General features: G+C 38.9%; 1 protein-coding gene across 1 annotated transcript in view; it reads left to right on the top strand.

Annotated features, from left to right (window-relative positions):
- The window catches only part of tacr1a (substance-P receptor-like), a 58,179-nt gene extending 34,640 nt beyond the window's left edge, over positions 1–23,539 (top strand). Inside the window, exons 3-5 of the mRNA NM_001278897.1 lie at positions 17,684–17,834; positions 20,771–20,967; positions 23,194–23,539. Coding sequence (NP_001265826.1) covers positions 17,684–17,834; positions 20,771–20,967; positions 23,194–23,539 — 694 coding nt within the window. The remainder of the gene's footprint in view (positions 1–17,683; positions 17,835–20,770; positions 20,968–23,193) is intronic.
- Positions 23,540–25,777: the final 2,238 nt, after the last annotated feature.

The raw sequence follows: 25,777 nt of genomic DNA, 5'->3' as shown, positions 1-25,777 counted from the left end.
TGCTCAGCAAACAAATATATTGATACGTTAAGTTACAATCCTTTGGATTTAAAAAAGAATCCAATTGTGACAGGAAAGCTAAGTGTGTTGTGCTCCTTGAAAAGTAAGAAAAAGCAGCCAAATTTTCTTTGGCATTGCTAAATATGTATATGATTCATTTGTTGTTAAATACAAAAAAACATGAATGGAGAATATAACTAAAACCGTGCAGATGAACAAAACACTGACTGAGAAAAATAACAAATCTAGAAAGAAATTGGTCTGAATGATGAAGAACACATTACTTTTAACAAGCAAAGGTTAAAAAATATTAGACTTTGCACTCTCAGCTGACTAAACTAGTTATTTTTCAAAATAATCTTTAACAAATGTAACCCGAAAACCTTTTTTTTTCAGATAGGAGCATAAATGAAATTGCATAAAAGCAGAGACGAATTGCCAAGAGTTTGCCTGACAGCCTTTGAATGACTGTGATGCAACAGACTAAAAAGGCTCAGTCGCTTTTCATAATACACGACCTTGGTCAGTCAGCCAAGTCATGACTGAAAAGTCATCGGTCATCCAAATATCGTGTATCTTTAAGTTACTAAAATAGAACAAAAGAGTTTGTGTTACAGGGGAAAACTGGAACCAGTCTTACAAAAAAAGACAAAAAACCTACAAAGCAGAAACATGGGTTGCTGTGCAAAAGCACAAGTTAAATATATGAGAGGAAAAAACAACACCACCACACAATTTTCCTGTCACACAGCATTTAAGTATGCTTTGAGAAAACTGGCTTAACATATTTGTTGTGAGATGTTGTATTCACATTTTACACTATATTCACTGCTTCTGCAAATAAATCTCATGTCTTTTTAAAGCCCAAAAACGCAGCTGTCTGACACGCACACAAGAGAGGAAAACACAGGTAAGCGTCAACAATCTGTGCAAAATACTAGTACAGAGAAAAGCGCCCACGCCACGACACGCATCCTAGTGCGCAGACACACAGCAACGAAGCTCTGATCCCAGCTCTGCTGTTGGCACCCTCTCAGCTCATCAGCCGCACTGTTGATCCTACTCTGCTGCCAGCCTGCCGTGGCCTTTCCATAGAGATCCGGTTATGAAATGTGCAACAGCAGTTTCATTGTTTGTAAGTGGAGGCCTGATATACTTTTCCAACGACACTGTAAGAAGACACGTGTGAGCAGGCTGAAAACACAGAAGCCGCTTTACTCCACTTCTGAAGCCGAAAGTGACACATCGGATGTAAGCTGACCCCAGGTCACATCCCACCTGTTGTCCTTTGCAGGCACGCTGCCGCCTCCGTCTTCTGCTGTTGCAGTCTGTTGGAATTTGCAAAAAGGTCTCAGAGGAGGGTATTAATAGATGTCACTATTTGTGAATGCATGCTCACACAGACAACTGCTCAAACCCAGGCACAGCAAAGGCATCGCCCTTCGCCCGCCATCGTTACTGTCTGCACCCTGTGAGACTGTCTGCCACGTCACAGTCAACTGAAATTAGTAAGCAAGGTCTCAGAGGAGGGTATTATTAGATCTCACTGTTTGCATGCTGACAAAGGCAGCTAACTGCACACAAGCCGAAAGCTTTTTAACATTGCATCAACTGACTATAGACGTGGAGAACATGAAGATTATGACTGTTAGTTCAAGAGTTTGTCTTTTGGTTTTGTAATCGGGTCACTTTATGTTAATTTTCCTAACATTTACACAATCTTAATGCGTTTGGGAATTTGCAACATTTTGAAGCAAGAGCAAAATACAGCAGTCTATTGTTTATTGGGGGAGTTACGATCCAAAATTAACCCACGAAGAACTAAACTCATAGTTGTTCCATTACTGTAAAACCCCTCACTACACAATTTCTAAACTTTTCTCAGACAGACATGAACATTTTCCAACTTGTTGTCTTGTTGAAACTCTCAAAGTTCAAACCTTCTTAAAAAACAGGAGACACAGCACGGAAGAAATTAATTGACAGTGCTTTACAACTAATCATGTGGCAGACATGATCTGCCATTGAAAAAAAAACACCCAAAATTGCACTAAAAAAATCTGCAAATCACGAGACTGCAATACGTAAACTGTGATGTAGCGAGGAAACTTTGTACATAAAACTCACTTTGTCTGGACTGTAGTTTACTTTAAACAGGATGAGGTTGGTAATGGTGTCTGATAGGCATAATAAACCCGTTTTCCTGAATAGGTTTCCTTTGGATGGAAGAGGTTGAAAAGCTCATTTATTTTTATTTTTTTGCAATTCAGGTATTTTTTTAAAACCCCTTAGGCTTGTTAGCTAGAACCAATTTTACTGCAATGCAAACAGTTTACTGGCACCAGTTGGTTGCGTCACTTTAGCTCAGTGTTATGGTACACACACACGTCATGTGACAGGCTAAACGCGGGTTCTTGAACGCGTATATAGGCCATGGTGTTCACACTGGTTGAACACGGAGAAGGTTCTTCTTCTTTTTCTTCTTCTACTGTTTATGAGCACATGGCCGTCCCCTACAGTTGGTGCCAAATGTCGATAAGGTACACATCTTGCAAATCTTTTTCTTTTACATCTCTAATTAGGTATCAAATACTTCTGACTGGGCACAAACCGCAATTATTACTTTTTTCCTCCTGAATTTTCAAACAGGTGGCATATCTGTAAATTAAAAATAACGCCATCCATATGTCTCCACCAATCAGAGTCCCTGATTGGTCAAAGTTTGATATTGTTTAACTTTTAACGTACGTCCAATGGTTTTGAGTTTTGTTTGGAGAGCCAGAAAACTGACTTAAAAATGTGCGTAGCTACACGTCAACACAAGTTTTGAAAGCTGGACCCTGAAACATATGCTTCCTTTTAGTGGTAGTGGTTGCTTGAACGCGCATTGCTGAGGGTGGTGTGAACGTAGCTTTACAGATGCCTGCTTTGCTGATTTTTGTGTTTAGGACTCTTCACAGATGCTGGGAAAGTTGGGAGTTGAGCTGAGAGTTGATGTGTATAGTTTCATAAGTCAAGAGCGTAATGATTATCTTGTCGGATGATTTGGTTCTTCTTCTCCCTAATTTGTACGTTTTTCCACATCCATGTCCTACCATTATGTGCTAGTTTCTTTTTTTTGTTTTGCAAGGAAAATTCTTACGTTTCTGAAATCTTTGTAGAAACTAAAATGTGCACATGTCTAACGCTGGTTTATCTGGTCATACTGCAAATGCGTCTTGTTAAAAAAAATCATAGTTGCAGCAGAATCTGCACATTATCAATAAAACACATCTACTAAACCATCATACAAAGAAGTCTAGGAGTCGAGTCGTGACATCTGAACTTAAAATCTTTTTTTTAAATGTGTCATCACTCATCCAAGTGGCTTCAACATATTAAGAATTTAGCTGTGCTGTGCTTATACACATATATAATACGGGATGACCTGTGAGGGCGCAGCACACACTGCAATACAATGTGTTTTTGAGAAATGCAACAGAAGGACAGAAAGAGCCAATACTTGAATGTCTAAAGTCTCTGAAAAGAAAGAGAGTGCCAAGGATAACAGCTGAGGATCAGACAAGCATAAGTGTTTCATAATAACAGTGGTTACATTGAGCTGTAGCTGAAGAGCTAATTGGTATGTGGATGAATCATGAATGATCTGCTCTTTTCAAGGCTGTGGGTTGATCTGTCTGCATTGAAGGAGCTGCTCTAATTAACTCTTTTAATTTCATGCAAAGAGTAAGAAAAAATGTGTTTTATTGATTTTACCAGAGTTAACATTCTTCACTCAATGGCCCACATCCTCTGTGGCCCTGGACACAGCTGATCACACCGCCTGTTTGGTTTGGTGTGTGTTCCTCAATCTGCACATCCACCACGGCAACAAGAAAAGCTGAGGTGAAAACATGTCACTGAGTGTTTTAACAGCCATCAAGGAGTATTTTTGCACAGGATGCTCTGGTCCGGTCTAGTTTATAGTTCAGTAACTTGTTGACCATGTCCAAATCTAGACTTTGGATGTTGACAATACTAGTGTGAAGCGACTTCCTGTGCAAATCCATCATCTTTATCTTGCTCATTCCTCACTAATGGACATGTTGCAGTGTTTTATCATCCAAAAATGTGCGTCACACATGGTTCCCATTGCTCCACGCAGTTACAGAGGATTTCTTCAGCAGGTCAATGACCAGTTGGTTGGCTGGTCATCTGTCTGCTGTGGCTTGTTTTCCTTGACTGCTTGATCTCTTTTACGGGAAACGCGAGGATTTATTCAGGACACTTTTGACTGTTGTCTGTTGAGAACTTATAAATCAAACAAACGCATAAAAAAACAACAACCCTAGAGCAGTATGAGCTGATTCTCACTGAAACAGTGGCATTTCCTGTCTTCATCAAATCTCTTAGTCACAACAGCACTTTTGAGTGGATACAGGCTGTTTGCAGGCGAAAAATGTGCAAACCTGTAGGAGACGCACAGATGACCTGCACAAAATGTTAAGACTGTAGACCACTTAATGAGTCCTTAGATAGAAAATCTTCATGCATGTTTTTTTTTCTACAGGCACGCTGCAAGTTACAGGTCAGAGTAAACACTTAAACAACACAAAAGGTAAAGTTGCTAAAACTTCTATAATTATGTATCCCAAAATACCACCGTGCGGCAACCTAAATGCAAATTTTTCAGCAAATTTGGCTGGTGGCTGTGCGGTGGCTTTTGTAAAAAGGAGGTGGCAATAGCAGTTTTACAGGCGTGGCTGACTGTTGCACATTCGACTGACATTGGGAAAGAAAAACGAACTGGATTAAAAAAAAAGAGAGAATCATTAGAATTCAATAATATTTTTGCTGTAAAAAAATCACAAAGTAGCACAAGTATATAGCGAAAAATTAAGTTAAGTTTCTGCATTTGGAATTGTTCTATGCTCTAATAGAGATACTTAAAACAAAAGGATGGAAAGCTTTGCGCGGTTCTGTTTAAAAAAATCATACTCACTTCAACTTAATACCTCTAATTAGAAAGATATGATGTTGCACTTCTACATTTAGCTAATCCGTCCTTTCTGCATTATCCTTCTTTTTCTAGAAATTGTACTAGCTTTTCTTATCAGCTGCCTTGCACTATGAAAGCAGATGCCTTTTTTATAGAGAAATTCTTTGGATCTATTTATTTACCGGTAATTGGTAAGAAGGCTTTACGGCAGCTAGGGATTTGCTGAGATTATTTTAAAATAGCCCTGATGGCTAAAAAAGAATAGACAAGAACACAAAGTAACTTCCAAATGCATCAGTCTGTCCACAACATGCTGTACATAAAATAGCTCCTGAGTGCTCCTAATTCCATGCAAAAATAATCAGAAGCGCAGTTTTTATCTTAATTTTCTTTGCATATGTCCTCCATCATGAGAAAAATGCTGCAAGAACATGTTAAAAACACCCAAAAACACAAGTGAAGATTACAAATCACTGAACAAAAAAGTTCAGCGCACTGTCTAGTGGGGTCAAAATGACCCAACTCCCAATGTCAAAGTGCCAAGGATAGCACAAGGTTTAAATGACAGGCAGGTGGTGTCAGACAGCGTCTGCTCCCCCAAGCATTATTCATCAGTGAGAGCTGAGCCTCTCAGAGGCCTGTTTGGGAGATTGCCTGTGTCACTATTTCCTGCTTTAACACACTAAAGCTTTGGCTGCTGCAAAAATTAATTAATGGAAAAAAGCACATTTTGTAAACACAAAAAAATCAATGGAATAAACCTGAATAAGACATCCAAACTGGGAGAATTTATTTTATTACCCAGCAGTATTAAAGAAGCAAATCACAAAATACAAAATATAAAAAATAGTAAAACATACACTCTTTGTGGCAACTCCTGCGATACAATTTAACTTTTTCTTGTTGTAAAAAACTCTTTCAAATATTCAGATTTAAATTTGTCAAACACAGTTTATACTACATAATTTAAAATAAACATGGTCCAAAAATCAAAACCCATGTCTACAATAGTTACTTTCAGCTTCTCTTGTTTTGATCTGGCACAGTCCTAACCCTTGAATAACTGGGCATTTCAGATTGTGATTAGGCCAATCATGTCCCGGAGTGGTACAGGATGTAGCGGAGTTGAATGCATCAACAATCATCCAGTGAAATGTATGTAGGTGCTGTAAGAAATGCAGAAACTGAAGGTTTTGGTTTTGATCACATTATTTCCCAGAGAAGCCCTTTGTTTACAAACCTCAGTATAGAGTTGGATTTGCCTTAAAGCTGCTGCTTATTTACAGTGTTTGGAATGGCCAGCTTTCACATTACCAATTGCTATTGCAGCTCAAACATCTAACTTTTGTTTACATTGCCATTTAAATAATTCATACCCAAAAGCCAAGCCGCGGCTGCTTTTTTTGTGAAGCTGGATGTGACTCCTATAATTATACCATCCACAAAGTCACTTCAATCATGCAAATCAGTTAAATAATCCATCTTCTTTCTCAGCTTGATTTTAAACCTCTCCTCATCATTCAATGTGTGAAGGAGTTAGAGTGAAGAATCACTTCAGAATGACTGAACTCCCTTTCCAATTCCTAGATTTGCTTGTAGAGACTTTATGACCATACAGCCAGGAACCTGCAGGCATGGCCATACCAAAATGTGGCAATATTTTCCCGCAGCTGCATTTTGGTGAAGCACAATCCTATATTCCTAAAAGTTTCCGCGTCGGCACGGCTCGATAATCCATTTCATTTGCCAGTGAGCGAATTGTGCTGTCAAATTGAAGTGTGGAAGCTCAGCAGGTGTCTGCAGACATCTCCGTCTGCCTCCTATATCCATCTTAAAGTCTTCTTCTTCTTTCTCTTTCGGCTTTTCCCATCAGGGGTCGCCACAGCGAATCATCCTTTTCCACCTCACTCTATCATGGACATCTTCTACCCTAACATTAGCCAACTTCATGTCCTCTGTTAAGACATCCATGTATCTCCTCTTTGGCCGTCCTCTCGCCCTCCTGCCAGGCAGCTCCATCTCCAACATCCTTCTACCAATATATCCACTATCCCTCCTCTGAACATGTCCAAACCATCTCAGTCTGGCTTCTCTGACTTTGTCCCTAACACAGGCAACATGAGCCGTCCCTCTGATGTACTCGTTCCTTATCCTGTCTAACCTGGTCACTCCTAAGGAGAACCTCAACATCTTCATCTCCGCTACCTCCATCTCAGCCTCTTGTCTCGGTCTCACTGCTACCGTCTCTAACCCATAGAGCAGAGCTGGTCTCACCACTGTCTTGTACACCTTTCCTTTGAGTCTTGCTGGCACTCTTCTGTCACACAACACTCCTGACACTTTCCTCCACCCGCTCCAACCTGCCTGCACTCGCCTCTTCACCTCTTTTCCACACTCCCCATCACACTATATCCATCTTAAAGTATTTTCTTTTTTAGTGTAGCATTTGGTAAGTCTGCTTGTGCTATTTTCTTAATGAAATGAAAGAAAAAATAAATTTAATATCCAGTGAAAAAAAATATAATATTTAATAAACATTCTGGAAGAGTATTTTATAGCTTTCAAACCAGTTTTTATCCTTTCTTCAGTCATTTGCTCCTTTTTTTTGTAATAGATCTAATTTTCCTCTTTGATGCAAGAAAAGAAGTTGATTTTGTCCATTTTTAATTTATTCTTAAAACAAAAAGACAAAAAAAACCACGTAAAATCTCATAACAGACCAGAAACATATGTGAGTGGATGATAACGTGATGCTCAGTGACAATCTGAATGATACATTTCAACATGCCCTCACTGAATATACACAGTTTTTCTGTAAGCTGATTATTCTTATAGACACTTGTGTGCACACAAACCACACTGCTGCTAATAAATGGAGTTTTGTTAGCATCTGGTTTTGTCAGAACAGATTTTTTTTCTCAGTCTAATGTTTTGGAGTTTGCATACGCTTCATTGTGCCCCAAATAGGTCAAAATACAGGGTTTAATTATCCCTGTGTGGAAAAAAAGGTTTTGCTTGTTGTGCTCAGACAGCGCATAATACATAAATAAGACACAAAAACATGAGCAATCGATTTTTTAATGGGCTGTTCAAGAGATTGATCCAAAAAAAGTGGGGGGGGGATTAGATAGTTACTGAGGTGCAAAATTATAAATTGCGAACAAAGGTGTCCGCTGCTGATGTGTCAACACTTTTGCAGTGATATTGAAATTTTGTTTCTAAAGTGCCCAATCAGGACTCTTGATGAAAGGCTTTGACTAGCATCTTAAAACTGAGGGGTTGAAATAATGTAAGGTGGTAGGACTCTGCTCCATGAATACTGGACAGGACTTCTATTCCCTCTTTCCCAGTCAATTTTTTCTCCATTATCTCAATCAACTATTTTCTTTTCCTGCCTTGTCATGACGGGGTCCCAGGGTTTGCTCGAGCCCATCCCAGGCAATTTGGGGCAAAGGTGTGGTACACCCTAAACAATAAATCTACTTTCTACACCCACTTATTGCTGTTCAGGGTCAAGGGGATACTAGAGTACCTAGCTACTGTCAGGTGAAGGTGGGGTACACCCAGTCCAGGTTACCTGTCGACTGCAGGGCTACAGGCAAAACATCAAATCTTGAAAAATAATTTAGAGTTACCAATCAAGCTATGGAGCATGTTTTTGGACTGCAGGAAGAATTGCCTACAGCAAACAAAATGTACATTGAGAACATGAAGCTCTAACCTGGCAGGATCAAGCCAAATTTTGAACCAGGAATTAGCCACTACACCACCATGAATCACATCTTTTTATCTTCTTCTCCCTTATATAGGGAGGAGAGTTACAGATAGTAATGATAGGTAACATTTACTTTGGTCACTTGGTAAAATCAAAGTTTGTAACTTCAAACCAGCATTACAGCCCTCGTCCTAAATTTAAGATGTGCATTAGTGTATTTAAAAAAAGAAAAAGGGGATTTGCTTACCTTCCTGTCAACATTAAATTTAAAGGCTTGTTCCAGGGGAACTCTAGTATTTTTATCAGTCATTTCCTTCATGCTTGAAGGCATTGTAAAAAAAAAAAAAAGATTGCTGCACTCCAGCATTACCGTAACTGTGTGCTGAATAAAATACATCTCGAATACAACATAACATGAAAGGCTACAAATGCAATTAGGTCCCGTAGCTTAAGATGTTGCTTTTTTTAAGCTCTTGAATTGTTAATCCTTGTGTAAAGCTTTTTTCATTAACTATTCTGATGGATATGTGCACCCTGGAAAGGTCTGTCAGCATTAAAAGTCATTGGGGAGGGTGTCTATGAAATAGGTTTAGCTGCATATACATTTTTGTTCTGAAAATATTCTCTTTAAGTTTATGAAAGTGTTCGCTAAACAAAAATTCATTATTTGACTTCAAGATTAGAGTCCTACTCAAGTGGCAGGAGCATCTTTAGGTCCAGAGACTCTCTGGCTGAAAGAGCTGCACAGAAGAACCTCAGGAGAGTCATCACTGAGGCTGAACGCAGGTACAGGAGGCATATTGAGGAATACTTTATGCCTTTAGTCATAATTGCCCTCAACTGGAATAAATGCACCCATGTGGGTCAACAGCGGTATTGGTGACACGTGACCAAGGCATTAACGACCAAAAGTCTAAATCAATAGGGCTAGGTACAAAGACTAATCAGCTTGAGAACACTGTCCACACCAACACCACCCTGTAGACCCTCACTCTGAATATATGCAAGAATTCCTTCGGTTGCTTTGATCAACAACTAAAGAACCTGGACAACAGTGGACAGAGGCACTCGGCCACAACGACCACAAGAACAGGTCAGAGCCACAAAAAGAGGGCAGTGGACCCTGACCGTATCACAGGGAGGATACTCAACTGAAGGCGTGGTTACCATCCTCTTCAGGATCTTGCTCCTGCAAGCTTAGACACAGTGCAAATAGATAATCTGAGAATGTAATTGGCAGAGCTCTCCACACAGTTCACCTAGACAAGAACAACATCTATGTTATGATGCTGTTCATAGACTTCAGGTCAACTTTTCAACACAAAGATTCCCCACAAATGACCAAAAACTGAGATACTTAGTTTTAGGCAGATCACTGTGCTGCTGGATTTAACCCTTGTGCTATCCTATAGGCACTTTACCATTGGGAGTGAGGTCATCTAGACCAGGGGTGGGCAATTCCAGGCCTCGAGGGCCGGTGTGTCTGCATGATTTCCAGATAGTCTTGCCCTACTCATGGCTGATTACCTGGTTCAGGTGTGTCCATCCAATTAGAACATGCCAGAGCAGGGTATGCTGGAAAACATGCAGGAATGCGGCCCTCAGTGCCCACCTCTGATCTAGACCCACTAGACAGTGCGTTGAACTTTTTTCTTCAATGATTTGTGATCTTCACTGGTTTCCATGGAGTACATGAAATCCTCTTCACCTTTATCCACTTTTGTCATGGTAGGGATAACACGTCAATGGTCATCTTCACCCCATAGGATAGCACATAGATTAAGACTTTCTGTGTAACAGACAACAACATGGCAAGATACTTCCTCTGCTCTTATCCCAAACACAAAAAGACTGCAGAGCTTTGTCCTCAGCCCTCTCCTTTATTTACCTTTCACATACAACTGCACCCCAACCTACCTTTTAAAAACTTTTGTCAAGTTTTCTGATGACACAACTGTTGTAGAACTGGTAACAAACAATTAGTCAGTCTATTGACAGGAAGTTCAGCATCTTTTGCAGTGATGCACTCAAAAATGAATAAAGCTTCAACGCATGGAACAAAACAAGAAGGAACAGCATTGAGTTGTAAGGACAGCAGAGTGAATCATTGGCGTCAGGCTTATCACTCTGTAACTTTGTCTGAAACTTTGTTTTTATACGCTTTTTAAATAGCACTCAGAAGCACTGGATTGTGCACTCTTGTGGTTCCACTATATCAAACTGAAACAAAAAGTTAGGAAAAAGAGTAATGTCACCAAAAGGAAGGGGAGCAGAGTAGAGAGACCTGCCCAGTACATTACAAGTTGCTCCTGCGGTACAGACCTATAGTTGTACAGGCATCAGGACAGGTTAAAATACTAACTTTGTCAAAAAGGAAGTCTAGACTGATAGAGGGATAGCATGTCTTAACCCACAAATCGAATGCCCAGAGCTGGTCTCGGAGAGTGAAATCAGTGGTAGACTTGTTTGCTTTCCTCTCCGGTAAGCCTCTTAGTGTTTGATTTCCCTGGTGTTTTTTTATTTATTTTTTATTTACCTTTGCTCCAGTGATCTCAACACTCCTTCAAGTCTGATATCTTGTCACTGTATTACATTTTTGGTTCAAACTAGTTTTAATTATTGCTTACCAGTCCAAATCTTTTTTTCAAGGCTCTGATTTCCATAGTCTTTTTACAAACGTGATAACTTGATTGCAGAAAATCAACTCTCGCTTTTTTCACACAAAACTCTCTGAAATGTGTGAATTGAGGATTGGAAGAACTATTAGAAGCTTCATTATTCTATCATTTTGGCATTTTCATTAGAGCTTTTTAAAATCATGTGCTTCTAATTTATCCTCATTCATTTGATGTTTTTTTACGCTTGTAATTACGACATTAAAGATAAAGTATAAACATTTTTTCATCTGTTTTTATTGTCTGTCTTTAATACCGGTAAATTCGTTATGCTCTAGGAATATACATGCTTTCATGTCAACGATTTTTTTCTTATTATGACAAGCTGTGCACAAGATAATTATATAGCAGGCAATGCACACCTCATAGCTGTAAAAACACACAAAAAGTGCTTGATACACTTTCATTGTGATAGATTTTGACCTAGCAAGATAACTAAGTCCTTACGAAGCTGCAAACTCTTTCATATGCAGGTATGGCAGGACTGAACTATGACTTTACATGTATTTGAAATAAACATGAGTTTGATGCCAGAACAACTGTTTTTAGTCATGGGTTATGTTAGTTTCAAATTAGAATCTTTCAGCTTTATTTCTATGTCCTAGAATTTTTCAGAGTTTTCTCAAGATAAAAGTGGTCAAATATGTCCTAGTTAGATTGCCAGCATCCCTTTAATGAATGCACATTTGTTGACTGTCAAATTAACTGTTCTTTCTTTATTGTACACATGCAGCTTATCATTCTCAAGACTGCTAAAAGGCAGAAGTTTTGGTTGATCTTTCTTTGTAATCTCATTTCATGTCGACTAAGTTAAAACATTTTGCCAAGTCCTAAAATGATCAGGACCATTTGCCTTTTTTAAGGCAAAGACAGTCAACAGTTCTTTTCGGGAACATTGCATGACCAAGGTCCAAAATAAGCAACAAATACAACACAGTCTAATTTACATTTAAGTGCTAAATTATTTGTTTTTACTCCATTTTAAGGCACCATTTTTAGTAGAAAGGACCAAAAACAGAAAACAGATCAATGATTGTAACTCTTAAAAGCTATCGTAGTGGAAAAACCTCCCCACATTGAGATCTGGAGTTCTTTTGTTCCATAAAAATGAGATAATGTTGGAATCAGATGCAAGACACTGAATTTGTGATGGAACAAATTAAGGCTTTGAGAAGTAAACTCAAATTAACAAAACTAAGAACCCTCAAACAAAAAGCAGATAATCTAGCACCGACTAATGAAGCTTTGACACTAAACGTGATTCCCGCATAAAATTCACATCCGCTGCCTGTCTTTAGAAGTCAAATTCCCTACTGGGTGCTTGTTTGAAAATCTGTTGAGGAACTTGACATGTGGGAAGGGCTACTGTTAAAAGGTTTTAACTTCATTTCTACATGGGAGCATTGACTGTATCTGTATATCTTATATACGCAATGCATGGAAGACATGGATGACTTTGGGAGATCAAGTTTATTTGTTTTTGGAGAGCTTTACAAAAGTATTGGTAATCACGTCTTCATGTTTCCATTCATGGAATCATTCAGACTCTCCCAGTATGGTGAGGTTCACCATCTATTGCAAGAGCTGCTTCTGACTGACAACTGCTTTCAGCAGTATTTCCGTCTCCCTGTGACCCAGTTTGATGAACTGTTGTCCAACTTTAGTCCAAGGAGGGAAAAAACAAAAAAGAGGACCTTTTTTATGTTGTCTTGATGCAAATGAAAGAAATAGGTTGAGTTAAAAAAAACAATCTGATTCTCCTCCATGTTGGTTTTGGACTCCACCCTCTGATCACATCATTAACACATCATGGCCCAAAGCGGAGTCCCTGATTTGTTGATGCAATGCAAATTTTTTGTTCTGACATCTGAACTCTCGATATGCCGCGATGCTTGTGACGCGCCACAGCGCCCACAACACACTGCTGCCAGACTGTATTTGTATATTGACTTAACACTGAAACTGGCTGCCCCTGACGCACAAATCATGTTGGGTGTGAATATAGCTTAACAGAATGCCTGAACCTAACACAAAGATGTGAATGATTAAAACTGATTTTGCCCTCTGGTGTGATTTTTTTTTTTGAGTTACTAGTATATTTTCTTGGTTCATGCTCTGTTTTTTAGATGCTGTGTTTCACTTCTGTCACAGTCTCACCTGGTTTCATTTGAATAAGCTGTCTTCAGTCAGTCCTCTTCAGTGGATTTGAGTGTCTGGTTCTCACTTCACCTTTGTCAGGTCATCTGCTGCTTTGTCACTTTTCTTCTTCTTTTGTTTCATGAGCTTGTCATGTTTGAATTTAAATGTTTTTGTCAAGATTAGGGTTATTTATTAGACTTTTAAGCCCTGTCTCCTGCATTTCTGAGGCCTGAACCGCAAGTTCTTGACAGCAACTAAAACCTGGTTTGACACTAACTGGGCGGAAGGAACTGAATCTAAATACACTCAACACAAGAAAACAAAGCTTGAATCTAACAAGTAAAACTGAACCAAAAATTCACTTTTGTAATTTAAACTATAAAGTAAAAAAATATGAAATATTTTTTTAAATGTTTATTATTTTAGAAATGTAAGTTAAATAATACATGCTATAGCTTACCATATACCATGCAAAATCCATTTTTTGTGTATTTCTTTGGGTATTATAATGGTCATTCCTCACAAAAAGAAATGGTATTTTGATCCATTTACACATTTGTAAGTATTCCTCTAAAAACCTGTGCTCTGAGCACTAGCCCCTCCCAACCCACGAGCTGATTCTCATGAGCTGAAGTAGACCAGAGAGGAACAGCCCCTTCCAGGAAGACTCTGCGCTGCCAGCACATACACCCACTTTTTCTGCGGAGCTAGCAGTGTTTGGTTAAAAACTCTTTCCCTTTATTTGTAAAATATGCACACCCATCTTTGCAAAAGTTCGGATGTTGTTTGTTTTCGTGGGCGAGACGCAGAAACACTGCTGAGGCTGCATGGCTCTAGGTTGATGTCATGAAATGGGCGGCACCCGTAAGGAGAGAAAGCCAGTGCATCAGAGATCGAGGCGACTTACTTCCAGCTTGAAAAAGAACTCAGGAAATTAACTAGTATTTAAAAAAATATTTTGTATGCCAAAGGTAATATACTATCATAAACATGGATACTGTTTACCATAAAAGGCTTAAGAATAGCATGATATATAATGATATACTGAATATAAAATAGAGTTGTACCTCATGCAACCTTTCCAGCTCCACAGTCAACAATTTGTGTTCTTCTATTTACTATTGTACACTTTTGTTTGTGATTGTGTCTCTTCTCCAAGTTTCGTGTTTGACCATTTTTTCTTCGTCATCCTGGTTATTAATTAGGATTAAAATAATTGTAGCTAATTGCTGTTAAAACGTCACGTCAGGCTTATCTACAGCTCTGGCGCATGGAAAATGAATTGTCCCCGTGTGATCACTGAAGTCAGGGGGTCTTCTGTGTGAATATACTTAATCACAACATGAACATTTGTGCACCGATCTGAAGGCAATGATATCATTTTGTACAATTTAATGGACATTAATGCAAGCATGCACTGTGGGGTGCTTAGAGTTTGCAGTCAGCCGGGTGATCAAACGCTGTGTCCGTGAACGATAAGAAAATAATTTGCTAAATTCTGAAACTGTCACATTTCATTATTCTATAAAGGATTTTAATTCAATGGGCAGTTCTTGAAGAAAAAGGTCTGACTCTCATACTTAACAGTTAAATAGTCTCAGAAAAGAAAACTGCTTTTAAAGTCCCCCTGAAGACACTTTTTTCAGGATTTTTCCTTTAGATATAGACATAAATCCAAATATTTTTCCTGCATCATCTTTTGTTAGAGTCCTAGATCTAAAAAACAGAAATTAATTGAGTTTTATGTTACCATTAACTTGGTCTTGCAAATAAATGGATGTGTAGTCAAAAGTATATTCAGTTTCTAAATACAATGTAAAATTAGTCATGTGATTCAAACTGGGCTCTATCCTCTGTTTGTCATATTTTTTAAGTTATTTTTTTCGGAAGGCTTTTTTTTTTAAGCGAATTGCTCAGATAACCAGCTGCTGATGTTACAACCAGCAGCAGCATCAGTCAAATGAACGTGTTAACAAAGTAAAATCCCCCTCCAATGAAGAAGGTGTTTTTAACATGTTCTAGTTGCATTTATCTCATGATGGTGACCATATCTAAAGAAAATTAAGATTAAAACTGCATTTATGAGAATTACTCTATCCAAATCATTGGGAATCAGGAGTAGACGAAGAAATGCTGTTAGAAAAAGCTTGTAGTTGTTAGGTACTGTTCAAAATACAATCAGCAGGCCACAAGATCACTGCACCTGTCTCTTTGATGCATCCACTTGCAGATAAATAGATCCATGGATGTCTTCATTTTCCTCATCTGAGCTGTAATCTGGATCAAAACTATACAGCTGGATAGCTCCAATATTGCTTGCCATTTCCGTTGCACTGCTAATGTTACCTTGGGTTTGTGAAGGGCTGTAAGTAGTGGGAGAGAGTGTAAACAAAGGGATGATGGGAAAAGAATGCAGACTTAGTCTCCACCAACAGTTCCGCCCATAAATTAGAGGTGAGGTCCTGCTGCTCTGCAGGAGATGCGTCCATGAAAACAACACAGGTATTTTGATTTTGGCTAAAAACGTCATAATCACAATTAAAATACCACTTGGAATGCTTTATTCAGAGTGGGACTTTAAAAATTCCATAGAGAAGATTTACAGTAAATTTGTTTCTGTGGTGCTGCTCTTTCAAGTTTAGTTTTATTTAACAGTCTGATGGTACTGTTGATCATACCAGTGTGCACATGCTCAAATAAATCTGATCTTAAGTTTGCAGCTAAACAAAAATAGATCTTGCTTTAAAGAAAATATTAGACCCTGAACACTGGAACCCCAGAAGAATGTATCCTCAGCTTCCTGTCCTCCACATTATTCACCCACAACTGTGCTCCCAGACACCCCCTAAACGCCTTTGTTCGGTTGGCTGATGACACAATTGATAGCAAGCAATGATAACAGCCAATATAGAGGAGGTCCAGCATTTGTTGCAGTGGGCTGAACTCAATAACGGGGACTTGAAGCCTTCAGAAAATTCAGGCAAACACAGCAGCTTGCCTTCTGCATTCAAAAAGTGGAGGTGCGGAGGTTGGCCACCTCACACAGATAACACACATCAACCACCAGGTAAAGAAAGCACAACAAAGACTTCATTTTCTCAGGAAACTCAGGAAGGCTCACCTCCTGCAGCCCCTTCTCAGAAACATCTACAGGTCAACCATTGAGAGCATTTGGACCTACTGCTGTACCGCCTCGTTCAGCAGCAACACAGAGGCAAACAAGAAGGACATGTAGTGGGCGGTGAAAGCAGATTAGCTCGTTACTACCTGTCCTCAAAGGCCAACTCAAGAAAAACCTGACACATCCCCACTGGCCCATCCACCACAGACTCTCACTGTTCGCCACACACCTTTCTGGGAAAAGATGCAGACTGATACAATCCAGAAGAAAAATCATAAAAAAACAGCTTCTACCCACAAGCTGTTAAATCCATCCCATCCCGACCATCTCCACTTACCCGCATTTGAGTGCAGTAAGGTATATACTGTGTATTGTCCCAATGTTGTCACTACCTCCATCCATTTTCAGAACCCTCTGAATTGCTTTCGGTGTCATGGGGTCACCGGAGCCTATCCCAGCTACTGTTGGACAAAGGCTTGGTACATTCTGACAGGTTACCAGTCCATCACAGGACCACACAATTACACACTTACAAACACACTTAAGGTCAATATGAAATCATCAGTCAAACTGTGGGAGGAAAAAACCTGGAGAAAACCCAAAGGGAACATGCAAACTCCACAATTAAATAACCCAGTTGGTTTTCAAACCAGGGCCTTCTGTGAGACTAACCACCATTCTACAATGCAGTTGTCACTACCTAAGTGAATAAAAAGGCAGATTGCATGGTTTTGGAGATTGCACATTTTAGTAAATTGCACTTTTTTGAGGAACACTCATTGCCTCTGTGTTTCTGTCTGTGCTTTGCTAAAACTTGATTTGCTTTTCTAGCCGTTTGTTTGATTACATCAAAGATGAAGAGAAGAGATACTATCTGTTTTTCAATGTTTTGAACCTAAAACAATGACAATAATTATCTATTCTAGATTCACTTCAAGATATAACTAATTCAAAGACAAACATTATATTTATGCCCCTTACTTGGACTTTGCTGTCTTTTCCTGTGCATGCTGTAACTTGACACTCTTATAATGAGGGATTTTATTGTCTTTTAGGTACCAAGTGTCTGTGGCCATCTTGCTCTACTTCCTTCCCCTGCTGGTGATGGGCTGTGCATACCTTGTGGTTGGACTCACACTTTGGGCCAGTGAGATCCCAGGAGATTCTTCTGACCGCTACAGAGAGCAGCTGATAGCCAAGCGCAAGGTAACCTGCTCCTTGGATTAACCAGCCCTTCCTCCTATCCGTATTACAGCCTCGAACTGAAGCTGGCTCCACAATGTTTTTTTTTTTTTTAAATCCTAGTGATAGAATAATCCTGACATCACAAAAATCCTGAACCTTACATTTTTACTGCTTTCATCTCCTTCTTCTTTGGTTCTTCGGCATACTCCATTTCTTTTCACACTAGCAAGATGTATTCATCTTCTATTTTTCATGGTCAGCTGGCCATCTTCACATTACAGGCTCCATTTATTTTCAGTCACACCTCTAAACCATCTGTGAGCATTCACAAATTAAAAATTAACAGATTAACTGATTGATTTTATTTTTTATTTTTTAGGATTATTAGTATGTACAAGCGATGAGACACAGCTTCAATACCCCCAACTATTTCATTATTCATCACCAAAATCATCATGTGCAAATGTTGTATTTTGACTGCTTCATTTACAATTATTTATGAGACACTCAGAATAAAGGGATATCTATTTTTTCTCTGTGGACTGTGAGAATACTTTAAATGGAATAGATTACTCTGAGCAATTTGACCTCCCACAATCATCTGTTGAATGTTACTTCCTCTTCCAATTAAAGGAATGATCGTACAATTCATGCCGACAGTTGGTAAATGTCAAATAAGAATTCTTGTACTACACTATAAATGCATCTTACATTTATTGCAAGAAATGTTTAAGCTGTTATTGTTTTCTAGTTGTTAGAAATGTAAAAAGTACAGCATCTTAGAAACTTTCTGGGGGAAAAAAATATGCAAAAGAGCTGAATGCACTGGTGCAGCTGTTCTTTTATTCTGTATAAATTGTTAATCTACTGGACAGAACAAAGGGTCCAACCTGAAAGATGCTGATCCACCGTCACACTAATGAGACAGCTTCACATGTCTTTATTTTCAGCTCATCGCAGTGAGAGTGATCTGTTTATTGTGGGTTAAAGCTAATGATTTGCCCCAGTGTGTTACATTTTCAATTTACTTGACAGAGTTCAAAGCAGCTGAGGCTTTTCAGCAAAGAGCTCTGCAAGGGGCTTCAGTCAACAGAAAGGCTTAACAAAGGCGAAAGAAACTGAATACCAAATGTTTAGTGAAGACCAGCAGCAACGCTCATCAATAAGCAATTAGACCAGGAGCAGGAAACTAACAGTTCCTGCTACAACACCACTGTTGCAAGTTTCCCCCATCCTTTCAACTTCTGTTGATTCTTAGCAGTGTTCTGAGTCATAGAAGGTGCTGGAGCCTATCCAAGCTATGATGGGTTACAACCTTGACAGGTCACCATTTCATTGAATATCTGCTTGGAGACTCACAAAATTAACAAGGGACAATTGAAGGAACAATTTTAACACCACCAACATATGAACCATGTTCTTTGGACCAAGAGAGGAGGTCAGTGTGTCTGGAGAAAACCATTCATGCAGGGACAACATGCAAAGTCCAAACAGAAAACATCCAGTTTAAAGATTGGGTCCTTTCCTTTGCTTTGTATGTTTTTGGCTCCTGCACCAGGGGCCTTCTCACTAACCACTGTGCAACTTTGAATTGGCTCAAAGGTATGAAAAAATACAGCTTTTACTTCTGGTTCCTGCTAAAACAGTCAGCATACACTCAATGACCACTTTTTGTAGTTATTGGACATGGTCAAGATGATCTACTGCAGTTCAAACTGAGCATCAGAGTGGGGAAGAAAGGTGATTGAAGTGACTTTGAACGTATCATGGTTGTTGGTGCCAGACAAGCTGGTCTGAGTATTTCATAAACTGCTGAATTTACTGGGATTTTCACCCACAACCATCTCTAGGATTTACGGAGAATGGTCTGAAAAAGAGAAATTATCCAGTGAACTGCAGTTCTGTGGACAGAAGTGCATTGTTGATGCCAGAGGTCAAAAGAGAATGGCCAGACTGGTTCCAGCTGATAGAAAGGCAACAGTAAATCAAATAACCACTGGTTTACTGCTCTGCACAAGAGCATCTCTAAATGCACAACACGTCCAACCTTGAGGCAGATGGGCTACAGCAGCAGAAGACCACACTGGGTGGCACTCCTGTCAGTTAAGAACAGGAAACTGGGGCTATAATTCCCACAGGCTCACCAAAATTTAGTTCAATTCAATTTTATTGATATAGCACAATATTACTAAAAAAAAGGAAAATAGAAGATAGGGAAAAAAATTGCTTGGTCTGATGAGTCTCCTTTTTGCTGCCATATTCGAATGGTAGGGACAGAATTTGGCATCAACAGCATGGATCCATCCTGCTTTGTATCAATGATTCAGGCTGGTGGTGCTGGTATAATTCTTTGGGGGATATTTTCTTGGCACACTTTGGGCCCCTTAGTACCAGCTGAGCATCGTTACACCTTCCACAGCCTACCTGAGTATTGTTGCTGACCATGTCCATCTCTTCATGACCACAGTGTACCCATCTTCTGATGGCTACTTCCAGCAGGATAAGGCGTCATGTCATAAAGCTGGAATCATCTCAGACTAATTTCTTGAACATGACAATGAGCTCACTGAACTCAAATACTCAAATGACCTCCACAGATGCCAGATCTCAACCCAATAGATCAGCTTTGGGATGTAGTGAGGTCACATTAAGACTGACCTCTGTTTCAGTATTTTTACTTGTTAAAGTAAAAGACTTCACCTCAGAAAAATTCTCTCCTCTAAAATGCTTGTTTTGTTCTTTCACAAACAAATGGGGCATTTGCACACTCACAGAATGCATTAAAACATTACTTTTTTTCCTAAATGGAACCAACTGTTTAAAATAGTCAGTAAATAATTCCTCATTGCATTTTATGTCTTGTTTTGCTTTTCTACAATTAACTTAAATAAATCTAGCTGGTACTGAAAAGGTTTTCTAAAACCAAATATAAAATTGTGCTGTCATTTGTCGACCAGGTGGTGAAGATGATGATCGTGGTGGTGTGTACGTTCGCCGTGTGCTGGCTGCCCTACCATACCTACTTCCTGCTGAACCAGTTCTTCCCTGACATGTCTCAAAAACCTTTCATGCAGCAGTTCTACTTGGCCATCATGTGGTTGGCTATGAGCTCCACCATGTATAATCCCATCATCTACTGTTGTCTGAATGACAGGTTGGTAAAGACTTTTTCTTAGTAATTCATGCAAATATAAAGGTATAAAAAAATTCTGGTTAAGATCTACAAAACATGAATGGCAAACAGATTTCTACCATGGTTTTTTTTTTAAGTGTAGGTTCTTTTTAAATTTTTAGTTTGTATTTGGATATAAAGGTTTCTGCAGGACAATTTTACATATAATGGCATAAAATGTGTTGGCCTGTATTTATTTAACAACTTTCAGAAAATCTAAGCAACATCAGTCTAAGCAAATGCAGAAAAACTCTGGCAATACAAATAATTGAAAAAAAATTCCATGTGTGTGCAAACATTGCAATTTAAACTCTCTACAACTTCACAATTGCATTTCCTTTTAATGCAAAGAAGGTAAAATGTATTTTTGTCAAAATTGCAACAAGTGAATCAATTAATCATTGCCTAAAACCACACTAAATCACATTGAAAAAGCCATTTTCCACAGCTGCTGCAGAGACAGGCGGTGGAAACAAAAGCAGAATTAGGGTCGATCTTGATCACTTTCAAATGCATGGAGAATGTGGACACCTACAAAACTTCTGCAAATGGAATCGAGTTAGCATTGACTCCAAACTTTATCTGTGGAATTGGCTGAATGTCACAGTTTGCATTAGCAGTATGCGCTCGGGCTGCATCGTTAGCAGCGTTCAGCCTGCCAGCTAAAATGTCAATGAATCAGAAGGCTGTTATTTAACAAAACAAACACAGATGGTCAGCTCCGCTTGTTGCTTTAAATCACACATCTTTTCTTTCTTTCAGCAGGAACCACTTGTAGTTTTGCTGGCAGGCAAATGAGTTTTCACACTTGGGTGTTTTTACAAAGGAAACTCATTTAGTCCTACAAATTAAATCGTAGGCTGTATCGCAGCAAGCTTGGAATTAGTCATTATTTAAGGATTAGGCTTCCTTTGTTTCAATCACCTTTCTTGATTCTAATGAACGACACAGCGGTCATCTGTGTTGTTCATTATTTTCTAACCTCTGGTGTGCTTGTTATGTTATAGTTTTTAACCTTTTGCAGATTCCTCACTGATGTGCCTGCTTCATGTGGCTCCAAATTCATCATAGTTTAGATTGAGCCTTTTTATTTAAAGAATATGAAAATATTTAATTTTCACATTCCCCAACTTCTGCGATAGTTTTGTTAACAGTTCATTTTTTTGCCACGTGTCTCACTGAACTATGTGTTACTGCAGTTCTCTGTAAGTGTGCGTCATATAAACAGTCTGACTGGAAAGATGTCCAAGTTGGCTGCTTGCAGTTTTGTTTTTGCTAAGAAGCTCTGGTTTGAATCATTGTTCTTCTATGATGTTTTGAAGGCAATGACTAAAGCAAATTCCACTTAATGCAGCGATTTACAATAATGGAGAAGATGTTGGTTGTTGTAGAGCTTCATATTAAATAATCCTTTACCACCAAAGCTTACAGTGGGTCAACGAGCGTGTCTTATTTAAGTGTCACTGGTGACAGCTCCAGTATTCAAGGGTTAAAGACAAATACTTTATTGTTAGTTTAAACATTGACTGTATATGAGAACTGGACTAAGTGAGAGTGATGTAATCCATAGAAAATTGCTTTTTTCTGGCTCCAACCAAATTAAGTCAATTCCGTTGCCATTTTTTCACGATATGGATAGTCATTGTTTCTATTGTAACCACTATCACCAATTAGGAGTGAGCTTTTTAGACCACATCAACTGTTTTGAAAGTTTAATGCAAGACCACCTACTTTTATTGAGGCATCTGATTGGCCAGTTTATAACTTGAACAACTTTCACTAAAGAAAAAGAATCATAAAACAAATTTATCATTATTAAATTATTTATTATTATAATATTATTTATTATTATTTAGCATTAGCAAGAACATGTTAAAATATGTATCAGAGCAAGAATTGGTATTCTGTTAAATAGAATGACTGAGTGATAGCTGTTTATTTCTCAATGAAAGTCTTCTAGGAGTCAGCGAGTACTTCCTGTTTGGAACGCAAGGGGTCACTCAGTGTAGTTCTCTTATACAGTCAATGGGTTTAAAGAAAAAACTGCAAGCCACACAGTTATTGTTGCTGACGCCAAGCTTGAACCATCTCCCAAAGAGCCTCGTTCATCAAGAAATATTGCTTGTACCTTTGAAAGACTAAAAGCAAAATCAATAACAAACCCCCTGTTTTAGAATGAACGATTAGGACTTTTTCTTTTTTTTTAAGGTTTCGCGCTGGTTTTAAGCAGGCCTTCCACTGCTGCCCCTGTGTCCCAGAAGGCTCCTATGAAGGCCTGGAACTCAAGTCCACTCGGTACCTTCAGACTCAGACCAGCGTTTACAAAACCAGCCGAATGGAGACCACCATATCCACGGTTGTTCATGCCGGCGACGACGCTGACCCGACCAAAATTAAGAATAAAGGAAGACTGGGACCTGGCGGAGCTGTGGTTAGTGCACGACCACATGGTTCATCCCTTGACCTCACTTCCAATGGATCATCTTCCCAGAGTGTCTCCAAAACCGTTTCAGAGACTTCCAGTTTTTATTCCAGTTACAACACACAGGAATAAAAGTGGAGTTTTCCAGAAGGCAGAGAAAGTGTTAGTTCCCATTGATACTCCTCGTAATTGATATATTGTGAATGTGTGATTATGTGCTGGTGACTGACTTTTTCATGAATTTACATTCAACATGCTGCCTGAAATATTGTCTTTGGAAGTTTGGCCCCTAGTCCCTGAGCAACATCTTCATCCACGGCACCCCCACAGAGAGTGCTCACTCTGCTCATGCTTAGTGTAAAACTGCAACAAAGAGCATTTCATCTGCATGAACACTTTCTAAGCAAAAGCCAAAGCAAGGCAAATGCCAGTGCTTCTCAACTTCAAATCCTGTCACAGGAGCCTGTTCTTAGCCAGTGCTGAAAGAAGGCTCACACGTCCAGGAAAAAAAAAAATAAAATCAGACAAGCTGTGCAACTTCACACAGTCTATTTTAGATTGGAGCCACAGTGTAACATGACACCAGCATGAAGTGAGAACAGCAGAATCCAGTTTTCACAAGGAGTTTTCTGCCCTGACAGACCAACCTCCCCCATCTGGAATAAAGAGAAGCCTGGTTTTCTCCTGCGCTGTCTCTTAGAAAACACTGAAATGCCAGCCTCATTTATGCCTCATAATATGCCAACATATTCTCTTTTTCTATTTTTTTTGTTTCTTTGTTTCTTTAATTTACATAGCATAAAGAGCTAATTCTTTAGGTCTTGCATTAACACACCCCCTAATGACCAACAACACATCAGATGTTACTTGTGCCATCGTTTAACTGCCAATATGCTAAATCGAGAAAAACTAAGGAACACTTCTTTTGCTTGCAGGGATACGTGACAGGACTCCTTATCAATGGATTAACTGATCATTACTAAGTGTGAGCTAAGGGGTACACAGGACCTGATGGAATAGCTACAGGAAAAAGATGTAACAAATGGTTTAAAAGAAAAAAGTCCTTTTGTTTATAGAGAAGTAGATCAACTTCTGAACATTAGGACTGAACGTGGAACAATCCTTGTTTTAATGAAGTGACTATTGTAAAAACATGCAAAAACTACATTTCAAAAGATCTAAAGACTAAATAATTAAGCATTAGTGATATCAGCGTTTTACATTATTTTTGCTATGACAAAGTAATTTCAGGCATCACTTCCACAATAAACTTTTTGCCTAAAGTTCATTTGTTCAAAAAGGCAAAACCTGGAGGGATTTCAGCATAAGAATGCTGTTACCCCTTTTTCTGCTTGTGATTGGTCACTTTAACCTTTCTTTAAATTCCAAAGGGTTTAAATTACTGTGCTAAGTTTCCGGCTTTTTGAGGTATATGGGCCTCTGGTTCTCTCTTTGGTCTGAGTTTTTTTCTCATCTTTCAAAGAGGATTGCTTATTTTTTAACTAGCTAAAGCAGAGGTTTACTCCTCCAACTGTGTTTTTTGTGCTTTCACTTCACTAAAAGTAAACTATATTTTAAATCTCATAGTTTTTTTTTCCCCACCCATTCCTCATATAAACCAGGAACACTTTCAAGTTCAATAGTCTCTTTAAGTTTTTATGTTTAAATTCTGTAGGTGTTAAAAAGAACATAAAAGTAATGCAGGAGTCATGTGATCCATTATACAGTAATTTGGAGAGAGTAATATTGCAAGGAGAGGCATTGGTCCTGAATATTACAGTCTGAAAATGATCTTCACAACACTGTTTTAAACATTTTTAACCCTTAGGTGATACACTTAGTTCATATTTGGTTGCATGCATGTGATCCCTTCAGAACCCTCATCTGTCCAAGCAGGATTCTATCAGTGTCCACAGTGCAGAAGGCTGTGCCATGCCCTGTAAACTAAAAGCCATCTCCACCAGATATAGAGACCACAGCCTCTGAAACACCTCTGTGAGCAGAGGATTACTGCTGTCAAGAATTATTGTTGCCTCCATCACATCAAAATGTAATTTAGCTGCACAAGATGGAGCTTATTAATTCTGAATTTAAAGGCCTTTACAGACTTTTTTCCCTTGGAGTGTTTACAGTCTGTGCGACTTTTCTACTTAATATGCAGCAATGCCTCACTGTTTAGCATAATACACCAGAGCAGCTCACTCCGCTGACATCCAGGAAAAAAATATGTTTGGGCAACCTAAGGCTCCCATGAAAGTTAGCACTGAAAAAGCAGAGTTAGAACTCCAGCACCTGTATATTTAGCTCTGACATTTAAAACTACATTCACACCGCCCTTGGCAATGCTCATTCAAACGACCACTGTCAATG

The sequence above is a fragment of the Oryzias latipes genome, chromosome 9 (genome assembly GCF_002234675.1).
Source record: "Oryzias latipes chromosome 9, ASM223467v1".
Classification (NCBI taxonomy): Eukaryota; Metazoa; Chordata; class Actinopteri; order Beloniformes; family Adrianichthyidae; genus Oryzias; species Oryzias latipes.
The sequence above is the reverse complement of the archived record's forward strand: the minus strand, read 5'-3'. Positions and strand labels throughout refer to the sequence as shown.